Source organism: Nyctereutes procyonoides, unplaced genomic scaffold (assembly GCF_905146905.1).
Source record: "Nyctereutes procyonoides isolate TBG_1078 unplaced genomic scaffold, NYPRO_anot_genome, whole genome shotgun sequence".
NCBI lineage: Eukaryota > Metazoa > Chordata > Mammalia > Carnivora > Canidae > Nyctereutes > Nyctereutes procyonoides.
In genome coordinates this window covers 15,739,735-15,761,041 of record NW_026575122.1, presented here as the reverse complement: position 1 = coordinate 15,761,041, position 21,307 = coordinate 15,739,735, and the positions used below count along the sequence as shown (strand labels likewise).

General features: G+C 35.6%; 1 protein-coding gene across 7 annotated transcripts in view; it reads right to left on the bottom strand.

Moving 5' to 3' along the window:
- The window catches only part of LRBA (LPS responsive beige-like anchor protein), a 732,259-nt gene that overhangs the window by 174,789 nt on the left and 536,163 nt on the right, over positions 1 to 21,307 (bottom strand). For all 7 annotated transcript variants that reach the window (XM_055336397.1, XM_055336401.1, XM_055336402.1 and 4 more), the window contains exons 41-44: positions 19,361 to 19,478; positions 13,385 to 13,487; positions 8,995 to 9,110; positions 4,325 to 4,437 (exon numbers count right to left, since the gene is read on the bottom strand). In XM_055336397.1, the coding sequence (XP_055192372.1) occupies positions 4,325 to 4,437; positions 8,995 to 9,110; positions 13,385 to 13,487; positions 19,361 to 19,478 (450 nt within the window). The remainder of the gene's footprint in view (positions 1 to 4,324; positions 4,438 to 8,994; positions 9,111 to 13,384; positions 13,488 to 19,360; positions 19,479 to 21,307) is intronic.

The window sequence follows — 21,307 nt, the reverse complement described above, 5'->3', positions numbered from 1 at the left end:
AAATCATCAAAATTATATTTATATGCCTTATATACTAGATATGGACATATTGGATAGACCAATGGAAGCAATTTTTTTAGGTTTAAGGCCCTCCTACTAGTTTTATAAATCTAACAAAATAAAAAGAGCAAAATTACTATTGGTCATCTAGTTGGGCATAAAGACAGCCTTATTTGTCATATACAGAATATAAATTACAAAGGCATTAATTAAAACAGTATTTTAGCCACCCAACAAAAGTATTTGGCAAGTTTCTTAGAAATAGCTGTTAACACATAAATAAAATTCAATTTTAGTATGAGATTCTATTTGGCTAGCAAATAATCCATTGTGGGACTTTGCTGATATTACTTTAATGAAGTCTCATAATGAAAAAACCATATAGCCTACATTAAATAAAATAAGTAAACTGCTTTGGAGGCTTTCCTCTAGTCATATAAGATTTTTAGTGGGATAGAGAACCAAGAGAACAGACAGAGAATAGAGGCAGTTGGCAAAGAACAGTGGTAGGAGAAGGAAACAGGGTTACAGGAGCTCTTATTAAGGTACAATAATGGCAGAAAACAGAAATACAGCCTCAGCAGAAATATCCAAATAGCCTCCCACTTATCATCACTAGTAGCTGTTCTATCAAGACAGAAACACGCACCCTATTCACAATCCATCTTACTACCCACTGGATCTTGAAAAGCTTACCAAAAAAATCCTCTAAAGAACAAAAGAAATCTTAAGCTCTATGCTTAAATAGAAATCCAAACTGAAGGACCCAGTTTAAACAATTTTTTTAAAAGAAAATTCTTCTAGAACTCTAGAAAGCTTATTTATTCCAATGTAATTTATTCCATAAAGCAAATTTTACATTTTAACAAACTAGTGAAATGAGATTTTTACATTTATGTACATAAAATAATGGAAAGACAGTAGGATAAAACAGCCTGAGAATTAAAGAGTTGGCAAGTTTTTATTACTGACCTACTGTACGACTCACTATACAAATTGAGCTAATACATAGTCCTTCATTATTAGATTAGAGAAGTCTACAGATTCCAGTGAAATATTACAGGGTCTTAGAACAAATACAATACCTAAATGTAAGTAAGGCTTTCCTTTCTGTAAACAGAACAAAAACCCCACAAAACAACAATTTATCCATCTATTATTCCTCATAGTCAATGAGGCACCTGGGAAATTCTTGTATTCTGGGCCAGATTTAGCTGCTCTTGGTTACACGCAGTCATGTGTCTGTGGTCAGCTGAGTGCTGGCTTGTTTAAGGTGGCTGCTGATAGGACAATCTAGCCATTCTCCATGTGCTAGTCGCATCATTCTAGCAGGTTAACCTGGCCCTGTTAGGGGCATGTTCTCAAGGTGATCTTAGAGAAGCAGAAGAAACAGATGATTCTAGAACTGGGCCAGAAAATATAAGGGTTAAGACCAAGGCACTCTGTCAGACCAGAGAACATGGTTGTTAACAAAGACTATTAAGATTGTATCAAAATGACTCTAAAAGCTCCCTGTGGTCAAAAGTAGGAACTGAATGAACATCAATGAAAATAATAACTGCAATGAATTGAAACATCATATATATTTAAGGCTGTGAGTTCACAAAGATGCTTTTTAGAAAGTTAGGAACCATTGGAGGGTGTAAGGAACCAGTTCACTGTTTTGAAAAATACTATAAAAAGAGAAAAAAATCAAACTTTTATCCTGCCTTTCCTTTTTTTTTTTTTTTAAAGATTTATTTATCTATTTTAGAGAAAGAGACCATGTGTGCAAGCAGGGAGAGAGGCAGAGAGAGAGAGAGAGAGAGAGAGAGAGAGAGAATTTCAAGCACATTCAGGACTGAGCACGGAGCCCAAGGGGCTGGATCACACCATCCTGAGATCATGACCTGAACGTAAACCAAGAGTCAGATTCTTAACTGATTGAACCACCCCAGGGCCACTTTTTTTGCCTTCCCAATGCAATGTACCACTGAATAACCTAGTAGCAGATGAAGGGAAGTAACCTGTTATAGAATGATTTTTTTTAAAAGATTTTATTTATTCATGAGACACAGGGAGAGAGAGACAGAGACATGGGCAGAGAGAGAAGCAGGCCCCCTGTGGGGACCCCATGGGGGACTCAATCCCAGGACATCGGGATCACACCCTGAGCCAAAGGCAGACTCTCAACCACTGAGCCACCCAAGCGTCCCTAGAATGATTCTTAATAATAAGAGAAATTAAGTGAGAGAATGTAAATCATGACTGTGCAATGATTATAGAACTAGTGAATTCAGGAATTAAATATCAATGGCAAATATGTCACAAAAGAGATGTAAAGAAGATATTACATGCTTTCTGACAGAAGAATGCAAAAACTTCCTATGAAGCAGTCTTGCCACAAATATCCAATCTGATTTCTATCAACCTTTGGAACCAACTACCAATTTATAAGAAATAGAGAAGATGAAGAAACCTGTTAGACTATTCCACAGGGACACAATAAGCAAAATCCACACTGAGAAAAGATGTAAGGCAAAGAATACATTTCTTCAACTAATAAATCAGAAAGAAAGAAAAGACAAAAAAGAAACTTACAGAATAGAGACTTAAGACTTATTTAGTATCAATTGCATTGTGTGGTCCCTACTTGGATGCTGATTTGAATAAACACACTAAAAAAAATTATCAAATTGTAATTCAATAGGAAATCTGACACTTATTATGCTTTTGATGATATCAAGAAATTACTGTTAATATTTTAGGTTTGAAAATAGTATTATAGTTATGCTTTAAGAAGGAACCATAGTTCAAAAAGAAGTACATATTGAAATATTTATAAATAGAATGATATAGTGTCTAGGATTTGCCTCAGAGTAATATGAGAAGGCAGAAAGAAAATGAATATAAAAATAAGAGTAACCATGAGTTGATAATTATTGAAGCAGGATAACTGATTGATGTAAATTTATTATGCTAATTTGTCTACTTTTGTATTTGCTTGAAATTCTCCATGATAAAAAGCTAATAAGAAATATAACTATTTTATATCACAATGATGATTCAGGATATTCAATTTATTGATAAGGACAGATAAGGAAAGTTCTTGAACTTCAGGTATGGGAAAATACTTAGAAAGTTAAAAAAACAGAGAGAGAGAGAGAGTGTGTGTGTGTGTGTGTGTGTGTGTGTATGTATATAAATATAAAATGTCATCATTCCTTATTGATATTTGGTAAATAAAGAGTAATTTTTGCTTATTTATGTTTTACATTTAAACAATTAAAGTTAATATTAGTATTTTAGAAGTTAGGGTAAATGTCTTATATACATTTTATTATTTAGCACATTTAGTGAATGGCAGGCTCTGTACTAAGCATGGGAGAAATAATGGTGAACACTCTCATATGGAGTTTAATGGGGGGAGACAAGAAGAACCAAAACCAAAAAGTAGAAGGATATATAAAATGCAGATAATTTTAGGTGCTATGAAAGAAACATAGAGCAGGATATCAGGGAAGTTAAACAGTAATGGTCTCTATGAGGAGGTAACCTATAGGACTAGAGTCAGCCATTTACAAAGAAGGAGATGGACATTAAAAGCAGGGAAGCAAAACTCTGAACTGGGAAAGAATAATTCTGCATTCAGAATAATTGTAAGTCAAAAAAGGTTTAAGCACCAGATTTATATAATTCAAAATTAGATTTAAAAATGATTCATTTTTGTGGTAGTGAGGGATGGATTGGACAAGGGTAAAAGGTACCAAAGAAACCAGGGAGGACACATGGAGTAGTGTATAGGTACTTGTCTTTCTATGAAAGTGCTGGTGAGAAGTGTTCATGATTTAGTCATATGCTTTATCAATTACTAATACCCTTTAAAGAATATTTTAAAATAATATCTTCCTAAATGTATATGGGAAAAAGAATACAACTGTAAATACTTTTAACTGTTAACCAACTTTATCATGCCTTTTTAAAAATTTTTCAATTTAAATTTTAAATCTCACTTTGAGAAAGTGAAAATACATTTTAAGAGATAAATATATTAAACTTATGGTTATATATATATATTTTAAAGATTTTATTTATTCATGAGAGACACAGGAGCAGAGACACGGCAGAGGGAGAAGCAGGCTCCATGCAGGGAGCCCGACATGGGACTCAATCCTGGGACTCCAGGATCATGCCCTAGGTTGAAGGCGGCACTAAACCGCTGAGTCACCGGGCTGCCCAAACTTATATTAAAAAGATTTTTAGAAAGTAGTGTGAAAATTAAAGATAATCAAATTTATTGTTATATGTAAGACAGCTGTATTTCAGATGATTCCTGAAAAATTACCTTAGACAAATCTCTGAAGTTGCTTGGCAAGGTAAGATCCAGTTCTTCTGATTCATAATTAGTGATGACCCAGGGAAACACTGGATACTGATTTAAGTCATTGTAACTCCGTCCTGAGAGAGAGAAAACAAAAAGTTCTCTATTTAGAATAATAAAATGAAATGATAAACAGACTCAGGAATATCATTTACTAAAAATAATAAGAACTTAACTTTATGAGTGCCAAACATTGTTCTCAGTGCTATACATATGTTATTTGAATCAAACCTATAATAAACCTATAAAATTACCATCCCCATTTTATGGATAAAAATGGAGGCACAGGGATCCCTGGTGGCGCAGCGGTTTGGCGCCTGCCTTTGGCCCAGGGCGCGATCCTGGAGACCCGGGATTGAGTCCCACGTCGGGCTCCCGGTACATGGAGCCTGCTTCTCCCTCTGCCTGTGTCTCTGCCTCTCTCTCTCTCTCTCTCTCTCTCTCTCTCTCTCTCTCATAAAAATAAATAAAAATAAAAAAAAATAAAAAAAAATGTTGACACAAAAAGTTGAAAACTTGCCCCAAGCTATGTAACTAAGAATGTTCAAATCATATTCAAATCCAGATACTCTGGCCTAAAGTTTATGTTTTTATAAAATATACCTGGCTTTTTTCGTATTTGAAAGCCTGAAGCAAACACAATATTCTTTATTAATACTTTAAAAAAATTTCAATTCTAACAAAGCTTTTCCAAACAACAATCCTTTCTCTGCCATTAACCAACCAATCAACCAAATAACCAATCAAACCTAAGTGAATTAACTTCTCTGGACATTTATTAGTCATCTGTAAAATGAGGGAGTTGTACTAAATAACTCTAAAATTTCTGTGATAGCTTTCAAATTCCATAGTCCTCTGAATATAATGCAAAGCCTCACCGATGCTGGCTTTCCCCCACTCCTAAATGCTGCCATGTACTCTTCCACACTTTTTAAACTAATGACATTCAGTGACGCATTTAGGTCTATTAAAAATATGAATAAAACAAAGGATGAGATAGCCCTCATATTTTTACACACACACACACACACACACACACACACACACACACACACACACCAGTCTTCTGGATATCACTTTAGGGAGGCAGCATAGTGGATGAAATCACTGTTTCCAAAGTCAAAACACTAGCATTTGAATCCCAGCTCTACTATTTACTATTCTATAATCTATTTTTAGTTAGATTTATTTTTTTTAAAGATTTATTTATTCATGAGAGAGCGTGAGGCAGAGACATAGACAGAGAGAGAAGCAGGCTCCTTGCAGAGAGCCTGAAGTGGGACTCGATCCCCAGACCTGGGATCACACCCTGAGCCAAAGGCAGATGCTCAACCACTGAGCCACTCAGGTGTCCCTATTTTTAGTTAGATTTAATGTGAACAGACTTTTATGGCTAAAAAATAAGGGGGACAAGTATATTAATATTGTTTGAATTCCTTTATTTTATATTGGGCATTTATCATCTTTTTCTCAAACATATATTGGTGTCATATCAGTACACAGCTGAATATTATAGTTGTTCTTCAAATGGATCTTTGGTATCTGAGCCTTCCTTATGATTTGATGTTTTTAATTTTATTTCATTCTATCCATCTTGAGGACTATTAAAGTAACATAGTGCTTCCTTGATTGACCTGGAAATAGTCTTAACAAAATATGAGTAACAAGGACAATTTTTTTACAAGGACAATTTTTAATTCAGAGGCCATTATGTCACTACACATTTCTCTCAATTTTAATTTCTCCCAGAAAAAAGTAACCAAACTTAGCAGCAAAAACCACTCTATCTTGATTCCCTCCACCCATTTCTTTCCTTCTGATTGGGATGTTAGTAAACATGTTAGTACAATTGTCATTTTGCCCCTTCTACTTAACTGACCAAATTTATCATAGGTACAAAAGAAGACAAATTTATCATAGGTACAGCTCCTTGTAAATAGACCTTTGTCAAGTTAAACTCTATATCTAGTTATTGAAGGTCTACTGACTGTCCTTTGGGAAATATGTCATGGTATCATGAGATCCTATGTGTATCACAGATAATAGTGTAAAAGAAATCTTAAATAATGTGAGACACAACCCCTTCTAGTGTATGTATCTGCCTCCAAGTTAACTATCCAAAATAAATTACTGTTTTCTATTCTTTAAAAAGAATATTTGGAGGATACTTAAAAGACACGTTAAGTACAAAAAAAGCTATTTGAGAGTAGACTTTTTCATAAATATTGCTCCCTAATTATTACTGTGCAAACTGTGTGTTAATTATCACATACTATGTCCATTAAATGTGTTATATATCTTTTGTTTCTCATTACTGCTTGAAAGTCCTTTCAGTCACTACTTAAATAATCTCTTCTTAGTTCAACATAATTGTTCAAGCTTTCTCTTTCCGTTCCCTCAACTGGCTGTGAGTTGAATACCTCCTTAACCAGTAAAATTTAGACCTTTTGATGTGATTCCTTAACTTCTAGTTTTCCTAATAGTCCCTCTCTTCCTCTCTTCTTTAATGGTGCCTTTATACCTTGTGAGCTGGAATTCCTTCACCTGAGCTCTTGAGCCTGTCTCACTCTTAATTTGCATTGTTACTTCTCCTCTCTGTCCCTCCTTCACGGTTTCTCACCTCTGCCTTCACCCATTCTGTCTTTACTATTACACAAGAAAACTATAATAAACATCTAATGTTCACACTTCATCTCCAACCATTCAGTTCTCACAATTAATCTTTTTTGTTTGCTTTTAAAATGAACCCCTAGAAAGTAACCAACAAGTTTCCAAATGCCCAAGCTAAAGGCACAGACCATATTCATTCTAAATTATCCTGTACTTCTCTTTTTTTTTTTCCTGTACTTCTCTATAACATCTTTCCTCTTGCCTATCAAGACATTTGCTGCACCCCAGTTTTTCTCCTTCTAAGTCTAAAACCTCTGGGAACACTCCTTCTCTTCTCTCCTTTACTGACTCCGTTTTTCTTCTTGTCCTGCATAAGAACATTCACCAGGTCTTGTCTCACTGCTCTCTGTATTATCCGGTTTGGTCATCTCAATTCATTCTTGGTGATTTCTTATCTATGCAAATGAAATCCAATGTCCTATCTCCAAATTCCAAATACATTTTTTGACCTATACTTCTAAAAATTCTTTTTGATATCTTAACTTGGATGTCCATCTACATGGTAAAATTATCTTTTCCTAGGCCATTTTTTTGGACTTCCTTTCTGTTAATAGCACCACCATTTTCCTAATGATTCAGGCCAGAAGCCTGGAAGCCTTTTCTGACACTTCTTTTCTCATTTAGCTGCTACATTCAGTCAGTCCGATGTCAAATGGTTTGTACCTTATAAATCTTACATCATTTAATCTTTAAATTCCCACTGTCACCTCTCTAATGTAAGCTCTCATTATTTTTATATATATAATTACTTCCTAACTGTGCTCTCTGCCTGTCTCTCTCCACTCCAGTTTATCCTTCATTCTGCCTCCAAGTTAACTTTCCATAGAATTCTAATAATACTTACTTGCTCAAATACTTTTAGAAGTTTCCCTATGATTTGGCTGCTAACTCTTCAAACTGACAGAAAATCTTCCACAATGTATCTCCGTACTACCTTTTTAGTTGTCTTTCTCATTATACCTTTATGAGTTTATACTCTGTGTGTGCACATGCATATACACACAGGTGTAAACTATACCATTAGTTATTCTCCCACTATATCTCACATTTTCCCATCTTTGTATGTTTCTGTATGCCTTCAGTTTTACAAGGCATGACTTTTTACCTCTCAAACACCAGCTCTACTAAAGTAATAGCCATCCTTATATGGACATGAACTCCTTCCTAGTTTTTTCCTTATTCCCATCAACTGGATAAATATAATTTCCCTTTCTCTCTGTTCTTTTAATCCCCATAGTACTTTGTATTTCTTTTATTGAATCTATGCTCCTTACTCTAGAATCACATAAATGCTTATATTCATACTTAAAATAACTTCTCTGAGAGCAAGCAACATGCCTTATTCTCTCTGTACCTCCTTTGTGCCTCAAATATAAACTGTCAGTTTGTTGAACAGAATCTCAAATGTCACACAAATACATTGCCTGTTTCTTTATTCTAGTTATCACAAATGAAAAGTAATGACACATTTCTATTCTTTACTCTCTTTTTCAAAGAGAACAACTTCAATGGGTGATGTTCAATAATACTTCATGATTACATACCTTATATATAGAGACATTTACTCTTTAGATTTTCACATATGACTTATAATATAAATATTCCTCTACTTGATATTTTACCCATTTTTTCCTATGTTGGATTTTTGTTTCATCTTATAATACACTTCTGATTAAGTTAATAACAGGTTCCAAAGATTTTATGTTTTTTTCATTTCTACTATCCCACAATGAATAGTTGTAAATTTTCATTTTATATTTTTAGAAAAAAGTATGCTCATTTTTAATTTCCTCAATTAGTCAGCTGTTCATATGTAAAAGTGAAAACTCTATCAAAATTACTCTTGCTAAGGTACACATGTAGTAATAATGAAAATAAAAGTAAGCTATACAGTACTCAAAATAATCTAATATCACATTTAATAATTTATCATTGAAATAAGTCAACATGTAAGATCATATTACCTGCTATCGTGTTGAGAAACATCAAATACTCAAAATTTGAAATCTCTCTGTGCTGCCATCGCTGGGTCATATTAGAAGCTTTAAAAAGTTGACGTGGACTAGCCAATGAGATACGTCTACAAAATACAAAATTTGGTGTAGAATCAATTTAATTACAACATAATAATAAATAACAAGTATCTGTGTTTATTCTGGATATTTGACATCCAAAATGTTATCTGTATATTCTGAAAAGTTCTATTCATGATACACTAATGACTACAAATAACATTTCAATGAACAATTAATGGTTAAATGATTTGAATTAGCCACAGATCCATGATACATGTTCTATTCATTAAAGTAAGCTGTCATTACAATGCCACCATAAAATCTAGGTTCCATAAATGCTGATTAATAATAGTAAGATTAATAACTTACTGACTTACTGATATAAAAAGAATTATAGTAACTGAGAAAGACATACAAAATTATATTCACATCTTTATCAATTTTAATGGATCTCTTAAAGACAACACATTTGTACATTTTAAATTTAAATATTATGTCTATATACTCTTTATAACAGGGGAAAGAATGTGTCTATTTACGTGTCTATTCATGAGGGTGGGACATAGGTAAGAGAAATTATTATTTTTTTATACAGCTTAATAATAGGAGACCAAGTTTTTTTGTGTTTTCTTAATGCAACATAAATAACAAAAGATGTATCTAATACTAAGTAACAGTGGAAAACAAGTGGTAGGATTAATTATTACATTCAGAGCCTAGAATCTCAGAGAAGTATGCTGTCACAGTTCTTCCTACCACCAGGGACAAAGTAACTATATTTTTTAAGTTCTATTTTCAAAGGTTTAATTTACATACTCTAAAATTTACCCATGTAAGTATACTATTCAATGATTTATTAATAAATTTCTAGAGTTGTGTGATTATCACCACTATGCACTTCAGAACATTTCATCACCACAAAAACTTGCCTTGTAGCTATTTACAGTTAATCCCCATTCCTATCCTTCCACTCCAGGCAACTATCAATCTGCTTTCTGTCTCTATAAACTTGCCTCTTCTGGACATCTCAGATAAATGGAACCATACATCATGGAGTCTTCTGCATCAGGCTTCTTCATGAACCATAATGTTTTTGAGATTCATCAATGTGGCAGCATGTTATTAGTAATTCATTATTTTTATTTCTGAATAGTATTCCAGTGTATGAATATAGAATATATCACATTTTTAAAGATTTTATTTGAGAGAGAGAGAGACCATGCACACGTGAGAGAGAGGCACAAGTAGGGTGAAGGGCAGAGGGAGAAGCAGACCCCCCCACTGAGCAGGGAGCCCAATGTATGGTGCAATCCCAGGACTCCAGGATTATGATCAGTGTTGAGCTCCATGCTCAGCGGGGAGTCTGCTTGGGACTCTCCCCCCACCTCTGTCTCCCTCATATGCTCTTGCTCTCTCTCTAAAAACAATTAAATAGATCTAAAAAAATAAAATCTGTTCACCAGTTGATGGATATTTAAATTCTTTCTGGTTTTCGATTATTATTATTATTATTCTAGCTTATATTGCTATAAATATTCATGAACATGTCTTTGTATGAACATATGCTTTCATTTCTTTTGGGTAGAACCCGAAGGATGGAATTACTGGGTTGTAGGTTGTGTTTACCTTTAATTTCTTGAGAAACTGCCAAATTGGTTTCCATTCCAATAAGCAATATATGAGGTTCCAATTTCCCACATCTCTGCCAATACTTGCTATATTATATGTATTTTTTACTATAATCATCCTAGCGAGTGTAAAATGGTCTCTTATTATAGTTTTAATGTATATTGCTGAGCAACTTTTCATGGCTTATTACCCATTTATTTGTGTATCTTCTTTGGTAAAATAAGTATTCAAATCTTTTCTTCCTTCATTTATTGAGGTTTTTGTCTTAGTATTGAGTTGCAAGAGTCTTGCATGTATTCTGAATACAAGATCTTTATCAGATACATATGTACAAATATTTATTTCAGTCTAGGACTTCTCTTTTCATATACTTAGTGGTATACTTTGTGCTCCGATAAAGCCCAAGAGTTTTAAAATTTTATTAAATCCAATTTCTCAATTTTTTCTTTTATGGATTATGCTTTTGGTGTCACATCTCAGAACTTTTTACTCCAGGTCATGAAGCTTTTCTCCCACACTTTGAATTTTTTTTTTTTAATTTTAGCTCTTCAATATAGGTTTATGACACACTTTGAGCTAATTTTTTATGAATACTGTGTGGTAAGGACTGAAGTTCATTTTCTTGCATGTTGACTATTGAAATGTCTCAGCATTATTTGTTAAAAAGGATTACCTTTTCCTCATTGAATTGTGTTAGCATATTTGTTGTATACAACTGACCATAAATTTAAGGTTTATTTCTGTAGTCTCGATTTTGTTCCATTGATTTATATGCCTATCCTTTTATAAATACCAGACCATCTTGATTACTGAGGCTTTATAGTTAGCTCTGAAATCAGGTGGTGGGAGTCTTCTAGCTTCTTTTTCAACACCGTTTTGGCAATTCTCGATCTATTGAACTTCAGCTTCTCAGTATCTCCAAAAAAGTCTGCTAGATTTTGATAGGGATTGTATTGAATTTATAGTTCTGGGGAGAAGTGACATCTTAATCATCGGATCCATGAATATGAAATGTCTCAATTTAATTTAATTTAATTTAATTTAATTTAATATTTGGGCAGCCCAGGTGGCTCAGTGGCTTAGCGCTGCATTCAGTCCATGGTGTGATCCTGGAGACCCGGGATCGAGTCCCATGTCAGGCTACCTGCATGGAGCCTGCTTCTCCCTCTGCCTGTGTCTCTGCCTCTCTCTCTCTGTGTCTCTCATGAATAAATAAATAAAATCTTTAAAAAACATAATTTTTATCAGCCATATATAATAGTTTTCATTATACACATCTTACACTTCTTTTGTCACCTAGGAATAAAGACTTTTTTTTTTCCCTTTCCAATCTGAATGCCTTTAATTTCTCCCTCCTCTTCCTTTCTTTCTGCACAGGCTGAAATCTGCAATACACTGTTGATAGAAATGGTGAGAATGGAGGACATTCTAGCCTTGCTTATTTTAGGGGAAGCATTCAGTCTTTCAACATTGTTTCCCAATTACTATATCTTTGTTTTGAACTCTTCTTATTCAACATTTCAGTCTGGACATCACTCAGGGGTTTTAATTTCAATACATCTCAAAATAAACTTCACATTTTCTGTCCATCCACCACATCTTCACAACCCTGACCCCAACTTTGGGGGGATAGATACACAACTTATCCCTTCTTCAGTGTTCCCAATCTCAGTAAATGTTATTCAGCAGCTTAAATTAAAATTTGGCAAGACATATTGGACACCTCCCTCTGTTATCATTCTTCATTATATAACTAATCTCCACGTCATACAAATTTTTGTATGTCTTCAAAATTTCTAAACAAGGATGTCTCTCTGTAACTGAATTCTCAGCACCACATATCACCTGGATTTCCACAATAAATTCGTCTCTGAACTGACACCTTCTTCCCAAGATCACTAAGTTCCAATGATATTTGCCTTCCAACATTCCTTACGACACTGGAACCTCACCTTATTTCAGGACCTTTGCATAATGCTATTTCTGCTTTCAAAGGTAAACTGATTCTGTTCACTCAAATCAAAACTTAGAAGTCAATATAGGGTGTCATTTCTGACCACATAATCCAAAGCATCTCATCTAATACTGTTAGTTTGCCTAGAAATGGTATTACTTCTTCATTAAATATTTGACACAATTTGCCAATGAAACCATTTGAACTAGGAATTTTCTCTGTCAGAAGACCTTTAACTACAAATTCAAATTCCTCTGTATAGGTATTAAGGTTACCTCTTGGATGGAAATCTATTTATTCTAATTTGTCTAAGTAGCACAAATTTGTTCATAATATAACCTTATTTTCCTTTTAATATCTGTAGGCTCTGTTGTGATGTCCCCTCTTTCATTCTTGATATTGGCAATCTGTGCCTTCTTTTCCTTCATAAGTCTTGTATATATACTTACTATGTTTATTAATCTTCTCAGAGAAACAACTTCGTTGCACTGATTTTTCTGTATTGTTTTTCCTTACATTTTTATTAATGCTCTGCCCTTAGGTTTATTATTTTCTTCTTTCAACCTACTTTGGATTACATTTGCTCCTCTTTTTCCAGTTTTTTTTTCAAATAGAAGTTTAGTTGACTCAAAACAATACTTTAAATAATCATCATTTAATATGAAACATTAAATAGAAGTTCAAAATAAGAAAATTTTAAAAAGAAAAAATATTAATGCATATTATTTTCCAAATTTTTCTCAAATAAAACCATACCTGGTTTGAGGCAACCCAAAACTAGTTCCAATACCGACACGAGGTAGATAGTTAACTACTTTCTTTACTGTGGCAGGGTCTGGGAAGTTGAACATTACAGCAACTATGAAAAACAATTTTTAAAAGTTAGAACACAACATAATTTCCTTCTTAGAAAACTGACTCCTTGGTCTAAAAAAAAATATTTATTTTTAATTCAGGTATACAATTCCTGTCATATTATTTTTATTATAGTGCATACCAAGTTTTAGAATTAATATGCCAAAGGTGATACTCATTTTACAAATACCTTAGCCATAGACAGTATCTTATCTAAATGCTGTAAGAAGTTCTAAAAACTGTTGTTGCATTAATGTGACATGAAGCTGAGATTATCTAGCTATAACTCTGAATTTACAAAATTGAATTTTAGCTAAACGTGTATCTGTTTCTACAAATAAATATTTAAAGTTTTAACTTTATATGGTTAACAATCTAACACCAAAAGACTATAGATATAAGTACTAAATTGTCATTCATATTTATTTCCAATGATGAACAGTTTAAAAATTATTCTTTTTACAATTTTTTATGTTTATAATTTATATGTTCACATAATTCAGAACAATGTGTGACCTAATGGAAAACTTTTCCTCTATAGTTAATAATCAAATTTAAGTGTTTTCTAATCCTCTATTTCAAAAATAATACATTTTGAGGATATCAAGAAACACACATCAATATACATAAACATATTCAGTACATGTTAATTTATTAGTCATTTATAAATTTTTACCCTTCTTAAGAAATATAAAAATAAGAAAGTCAGGAGGAGGGGCAAGATGGCGGAAGAGCAGGGTCCCCAAGTCACCTGTCCCCACCACATTACCTGGATAACCTTCAAATCATCCTGAAAATCTACGAATTCGGCCTGAGATGTAAAGAGAGACCAGCTGGAACGCTACAGTGAGAAGAGTTCGCGCTTCTATCAAGGCAGGAAGACGGGGAAAAAGAAATAAAGGAACAAAAGGCCTCCGAGGGGGAGGGGCCCCGCGAGGAGCCGGGCTGAGGCCGGGGCGAGTGTCCCCAGGACAGGAGAGCCCCGTCCCGGAGGAGCAGGAGCTGCACCAACCTTCCCGGGCGGGCGGAAAGGGGCTCGCAGGGAGTTGGAGCAGGACCCAGGAGGGCGGGGATGCCCTCGGGCTCCCGGGGACACTAACAGACACCTGCGAGCCCGGGAGAGTGCTCCGAGCTCCCTAAGGGCTGCAGCGCGCACGGCGGGACCGACCGGAGCAGCTCGGAGGGGCTCGGGCGGCGGCTCCGCGGAGGGGGCTGCGGGGCGGGAGCGCGAATCCAACAGCGCAGGCCCCGGAGCACAGGGCGCCGGGACACAGCCCAGGATCCGGCCTCCCCCGGGACAGGCAGAGGCCGGGAGGGCCCAGGACAGCGAGGACGCTCCTGCCCCGAGCTGAGCAGATCAGCGGCCCCGCCCCGGAGCCTCCAGGCCCTGCGGACGGAGAACCGAGAGCCCCGAGCCCCGTAGTTCCTGCGGAGGCTGAATCCAGGCTTCCAGAGTTGCCATAGCAACTGCGGCTGTTCCTCCTGGGGCCTCACGGGGTAAACAACCCCCGCTGAGCCCTGCAGCAGGCAGGGGCAGAGCAGCTCCCCCAAGTGCTAACACCTGAGAATCAGCACAGCAGGCCCCTCCCCCAGAAGACCAGCTGGACGGACCAGTGATACTCCCCCGTGTTCCAATACAACTTGTTTTTGGCCACTCTGCACTGAGCAAAATGACTAGAAGGAAAACCTCACCTCAAAAGAAAGAATCAGAAACAGCCCTCTCTCCCACAGAGTTACAAAATCTGGATTACAATTCAATGTCAGAAAGCCAATTCAGAAGCACTATTATACAGCTACTGGTGGCTCTAGAAAAAAGCATTAAGGACTCACGAGACTTCATGACTGCAGAATTTAGATCCAATCAGGCAGAAATTAAAAATCAATTGAATGAGATGCAATCCAAACTAGAAGTCCTAACGACGAGGGTTAACGAGGTGGAAGAACGAGTGAGTGACATAGAAGACAAGTTGATGGCAAAGAGGGAAACTGAGGAAAAAAGAGACAACAATTAAAAGACCATGAAGACAGATTAAGGGAAATAAATGACAGCCTAAGGAAGAAAAACCTACGTTTAATTGGGGTTCCCGAGGGCGCCGAAAGGGCCAGAGGGCCAGAATATGTATTTGAACAAATCCTAGCTGAAAACTTTCCCAATCTGGGAAGGGAAACAGGCATTCAGATCCAGGAAATAGAGAGATCCCCCCCTAAAATCAATAAAAACCGTTCAACACCTCGACATTTAATAGTGAAGCTTGCAAATTCCAAAGATAAAGAGAAGATCCTTAAAGCAGCAAGAGACAAGAAGTCCCTGACTTTCATGGGGAGGAATATTAGGGTAACAGCAGACCTCTCCACAGAGACCTGGCAGGCCAGAAAGGGCTGGCAGGATATATTCAGGGTCCTAAATGAGAAGAACATGCAACCAAGAATACTTTATCCAGCAAGGCTCTCATTCAAAATGGAAGGAGAGATAAAGAGCTTCCAAGACAGGCAGGAACTGAAAGAATATGTGACCTCCAAACCAGCTCTGCAAGAAATTTTAAGGGGGACTCTTAAAACTTCCCCTTTAAGAAGAAGTTCAGTGGAACAATCCACAAAAACAAGGACTGAATAGATATCATGATGACACTAAACTCATATCTGTCAATAGTAACTCTGAACGTGAACGGGCTTAATGACCCCATCAAAAGGCGCAGGGTTTCAGACTGGATAAAAAAGCAGGACCCATCTATTTGCTGTCTACAAGAGACTCATTTTAGACAGAAGACACCTACAACCTGAAAATAAAAGGTTGGAGAACCATTTACCATTCAAATGGTTCTCAAAATATACCCTAAAAACTATAGAACATTTCTGAAAGAAATTGAGGAAGACACAAAGAGATGGAAAAATATTCCATGCTCATGGATTGGCAGAATTAATATTGTGAAAATGTCAATGTTACCCAGGGCAATTTACACGTATAATGCAATCCCTATCAAAATACCATGGACTTTCTTCAGAGACTTAGAACAAATTATTTTAAGATTTGTGTGGAATCAGAAAAGACCCCGAACAGCCAGGGGAATTTTAAAAAAAGAAAACCGTATCTGGGGGCATCACAATGCCAGATTTCAGGTTGTACTACAAAGCTGTGGTCATCAAGACAGTGTGGTACTGGCACAAAAACAGACACATAGATCAATGGAACAGAATAGAGAACCCAGAAGTGGACCCTGAACTTTATGGTCAACTAATATTCGATAAAGGAGGAAAGACGATCCACTGGAAGAAAGACAGTCTCTTCAATAAATGGTGCTGGGAAAATTGGACATCCACATGCAGAAGAATGAAACGAGACCACTCTCTGTCACCATACACAAAGATAAACTCAAAATGGATGAAAGATATAAATGTGAGACAGTAACTTCTTGCAAGATACATCCACAAAAGCAAAAGAAACAAAAGCAAAAATGAACTATTGGGACTTCATCAAGATAAGAAGCTTTTGCACAGCAAAGGATACAGTCAACAAAACTCAAAGACAACCTACAGAATGGGAGAAGATATTTGCAAATAACATATCAGATAAAGGGCTAGTTTCCAAAATCTATAAAGAACTTATTAAACTCAACAGCAAAGAAACAATCCAATCATGAAATGGGCAAAAGACATGAAGAGAAATCTCACAGAGGAAGACATAGACATGGCCAACATGCACATGAGAAAATGCTCTGCATCACTTGCCATTAGGGAAATACAGATCAAAACCACAATGAGATACCACCTCACCCCAGTGAGAATGGGGAAAATTAACAAGGCAGGAAACAACAAATGTTGGAGAGGATGTGGAGAAAAGGGAACCCTCTTACACTGTTGGTGGGAATGTGAACTGGTGCAGCCCCTCTGGAAAACTGTGTGGAGGTTCCTCAAAGAATTAAAAATAGACCTGCCCTATGACCCAGCAATTGCACTGTTAGGGATTTACCCCAAAGATTCAGATGCAATGAAACGCCGGGACACCTGCACCCCGATGTTTCTAGCAGCCATGTCCACAATAGCCAAACTGTGGAGGGAGCCTCGGTGTCCATCGAAGGATGAATGGATAAAGAAGATGTGGTTTATGTATACAATGGAATATTACTCAGCCATTAGAAACGACAAATACCCACCATTTGCTTCAACGTGGATGGAACTGGAGGGTATTATGCTGAGTGAAGTAAGTCAATCGGAGAAGGACAAACAGTGTATGTTCTCATTCATTTGGGGAATATGAATAATAGTGAAAGGGAATATAAGGGAAGGGAGAAGAAATGTGTGAGAAATATCAGAAAGGGAGACAGAACATAGAGACTTCTAACTCTGGGAAATGAACTAGGGGTGGTGGAGGGGGAGGAGGGTGGGGGGTGGGGGTGAATGGGTGACGGGCACTGAGGGGGACACTTGACGGGATGAGCACTGGGTGTTATTCTGTATGTTGGTAAACTGAACACCAATAAAAATTAATTTATAAAAAAAATAAGAAAGTCAAAATTACGAGAGAGAACTTATAAGATGTCAATGTGGACAGTCTTAAAATATTAATTAATTTCAGTATCATAACCTTTAAGAAATGATTTTCTTCTCTACCCAGCTTAAAAAAATTCTTCAGTCCAAAAAAGGTTATCAATTTGGTACTGACATTACCAACATGTCTCTGGTAAATAAGTACATGATCATTCACTAACCAACCAAAACATATTTGGAATTGTCATACACATATCCAACATACCTCCTTAATAAGCCATCCCTATATATCTACTTTTACATTGAATACAGGGGAAAAACAACAACAAAACTTATCATAAGTTCATGGCAGATAACAAAGGCCATGAAGGAAAGGCAAAGGAAGAACACACATACAAAAGCAAGGAAGCGTAAGAAATTTTATTTTTATTATTTATTTATTGATTTATTGTGTAAGAAATTTTAAAGGAGGAAAATGAATGAGGATGAGCAAGTAATAAATATTGTAAACACTGTAACAAAACCCCTTTAGGATAGCAATAATGCAGGCTGAACCAAAGTGTGAAGCATTCACTTGATTATTTGCCTGGAAGAATAATATGTGCATTATGAGAAAGAGTTTTGTGTAGGGGAGGAGACCAAATAGGACACATGATTCCATAAAGGGAAAATAATGTGTGTATGGAATATATGTTATTATGTGTAGATTTTCTTAAGTGACAATTTGTAGATTATAGAAAGAGACAATAAAACTTCAATCTACTTATGTATAAGGAGTATGTAGCATAAGTCACTAGGTTTTCTATATTCTCCACTCATGCTCACCAATGCTTTTACTGCAGGTTCACCTTGTCTCTCCTTCTTGTCTTAATGAATTTCACTAAGTTCCATTTTAAACCCACAAATTGAATTTTAGTTCTTTCAAGAATGATGTAATACAAAGTAACCAGGACACTTGAGTACCATTTTCTGATGGTCCCTTTATAAATGGCAATAGATTAGACAAAAGATTGAATAAATGTATGAATCATTTGATTACCCTCTCCCCTCTCTAAATGCATCCACCTTCCAGAAGGAGTTTAAGCATCAGAGCAATACTAAGAACATCAAAACTCTACAACAGATTAAATGGTTAGTTATTCACCATATCTCAAAAACCTTGCACTAATCTGTGATATGGCTAGAAAACTAAAATTACTATACATAATTCTAAGAAGGACCAAGTGGGGAAAAAAAACCATGAAGATGCATGTGGTTCAAAAAATGAGGTCAGTATGGCAGAGAGTAGACTACAAATTACTACCTAAATGGAAACAATATGATATGTTTGAAAATAAAATCTGAAAGAGGTGGAGGTTAGCTTTATAACAACATACTTTGGAGATATATTACCTCTGTTTGCCATAAAGATCTCCAGGGCTGTATTTTGCAAAAGATAACGACGAGAAAAGATTGATCGTATCTCTGTGAACAGCCATTTTCCATGCAGCCCTTCTGTATATGCAAGGATCTAGTGAGGAAAAGAATAGGTCCAAGTAAGTTACAACAGTTGAATTTTTTTGTGTTTTTCCCCCTGAATAAAATAGAAAAGACCCTATTAAGAAAATAATTTCTAAAAATTGAAAAAAGTTATTGAAATAATTTGGAGGGAGACTAAGAAAATAGATTGCAATTTATGGAAAGGAAGTTCAATGAAAAAGCAGAGTGAAATGATAAAACATCTGTTTATAAACATATTTTGGGCTTTTAAAAGCAGTGATGTAATCTATTGCTTTTCAGAAAACAAAAATTGCACTAGTGATTAAGTTTTGAATCAAATTACGGAAAGTAAAGTTTTAGATAAAAAGAAGACCATAAAAGAATGTCCTACATGTTTACAGATAAGACTACATATACAATTCAGTTTCATATAGAACGATTTCTTTTAAGATTTTGTTTATTTGAGAGACACTGAAACATGTAGCTAGGAAGCACAAATGGGAAGGAGAGGGAGAAGCAGAGAAGCAGGCTCCCTGCTCAGCTCCAGGACCTGGGATCATGACCTGAACCAAAGGCAGAGGCTTAACCCACTGAACCACCCAAGCACCCCCCATATAATACAGTTTTAATGTACTCAGAAACATATTTATGTTATATGAAGTTTTTCTTTCTTTTTTTAAGTATACCTGAAACACAAGGTTACATTACTTTTAGGTGTATAACTTAGCAAATTGACAAGTTTATACATGATGCTATGTTCACCATACGTGTAGCTAACATTTATCTTATTATATTGCTATTATATTATTGACTGTATTCATCATGCCTTTATTCCGTGATTTATTCATTCTATAATTGGAAGCCTGTATCTCCCACTCCCCTTCACCATTTTGCCCAGTCCCCTACTTCCCTCTGGTAACCATCAGTTTGTTCTCTGTAATTTACATGACTCTTTTTGTTTACTCATTTGTTGGTTTTCTGTTTTCTTTTTTCAGATTCCACTGCAGAAGTACCTTTTACATACTTTAAAGTATATATTTAAAGTAAATCCTAAGAGTTCTCATTACAAGGGGAAATTTTCCCCCCTTTTATCTTTTTTTAAAAAAATCAGATTTATATGAGAAGATGGATTAATGTATTGAGGAAATCATTTCACAATATATGTAAATGAAACCATCATACTCTATGCCTTAAGCTTATACAGTGATGTATGTCATTATTTTTTAATAAAATGAGAAAATTATATATATTCAAGTTCATAACTTTAAATTTTAATCAGACTTTTAAGGTCACTGTTAAGGCAACAGTCACTCATTCAGAAAGCACAAAGACTGACTGTATAAGAGGTTAAGTATCATTTTGTCAGCTAGGCTAAACACAAACCTGCAAATGAACTCAACGTAATCTCTCTATGGAGTAGGAGGTTGTCAGAGTAACTTGTTACAATTCTTGTCATCCCATGTGACAGACGCAATAGCTTAGAATGCTTTGCTAACTCAAAGTAATCCTGTCTTTAGTCCTAAGCCATTTTGTTGCTTTGTTATTCAAGTTTTGTTTTTTAAAAAGTTCATTTCAAAGCTTAATTATAAAGGTGTTAAAAGGAAAACCAGATGTGGAATTTCTTTTTTTTTTTCAGATGTGAATTTCTTACGCTAGCACTTCACCTAATGTTAATTTAATAAAGAAAAAGAGATGTCTTTACTATCAAAACCTAATGAAAATCCCTGCAAGTAAACAATTAAGATCTATCTCTCAAAAGTACCACCATTAAAAAATACAAATAGAACGACATGTGATTATGATATTGCATGTAGGAACAAAGATGGGATAAGCAAGGAGAGGAAAAACTAATAAGAATTT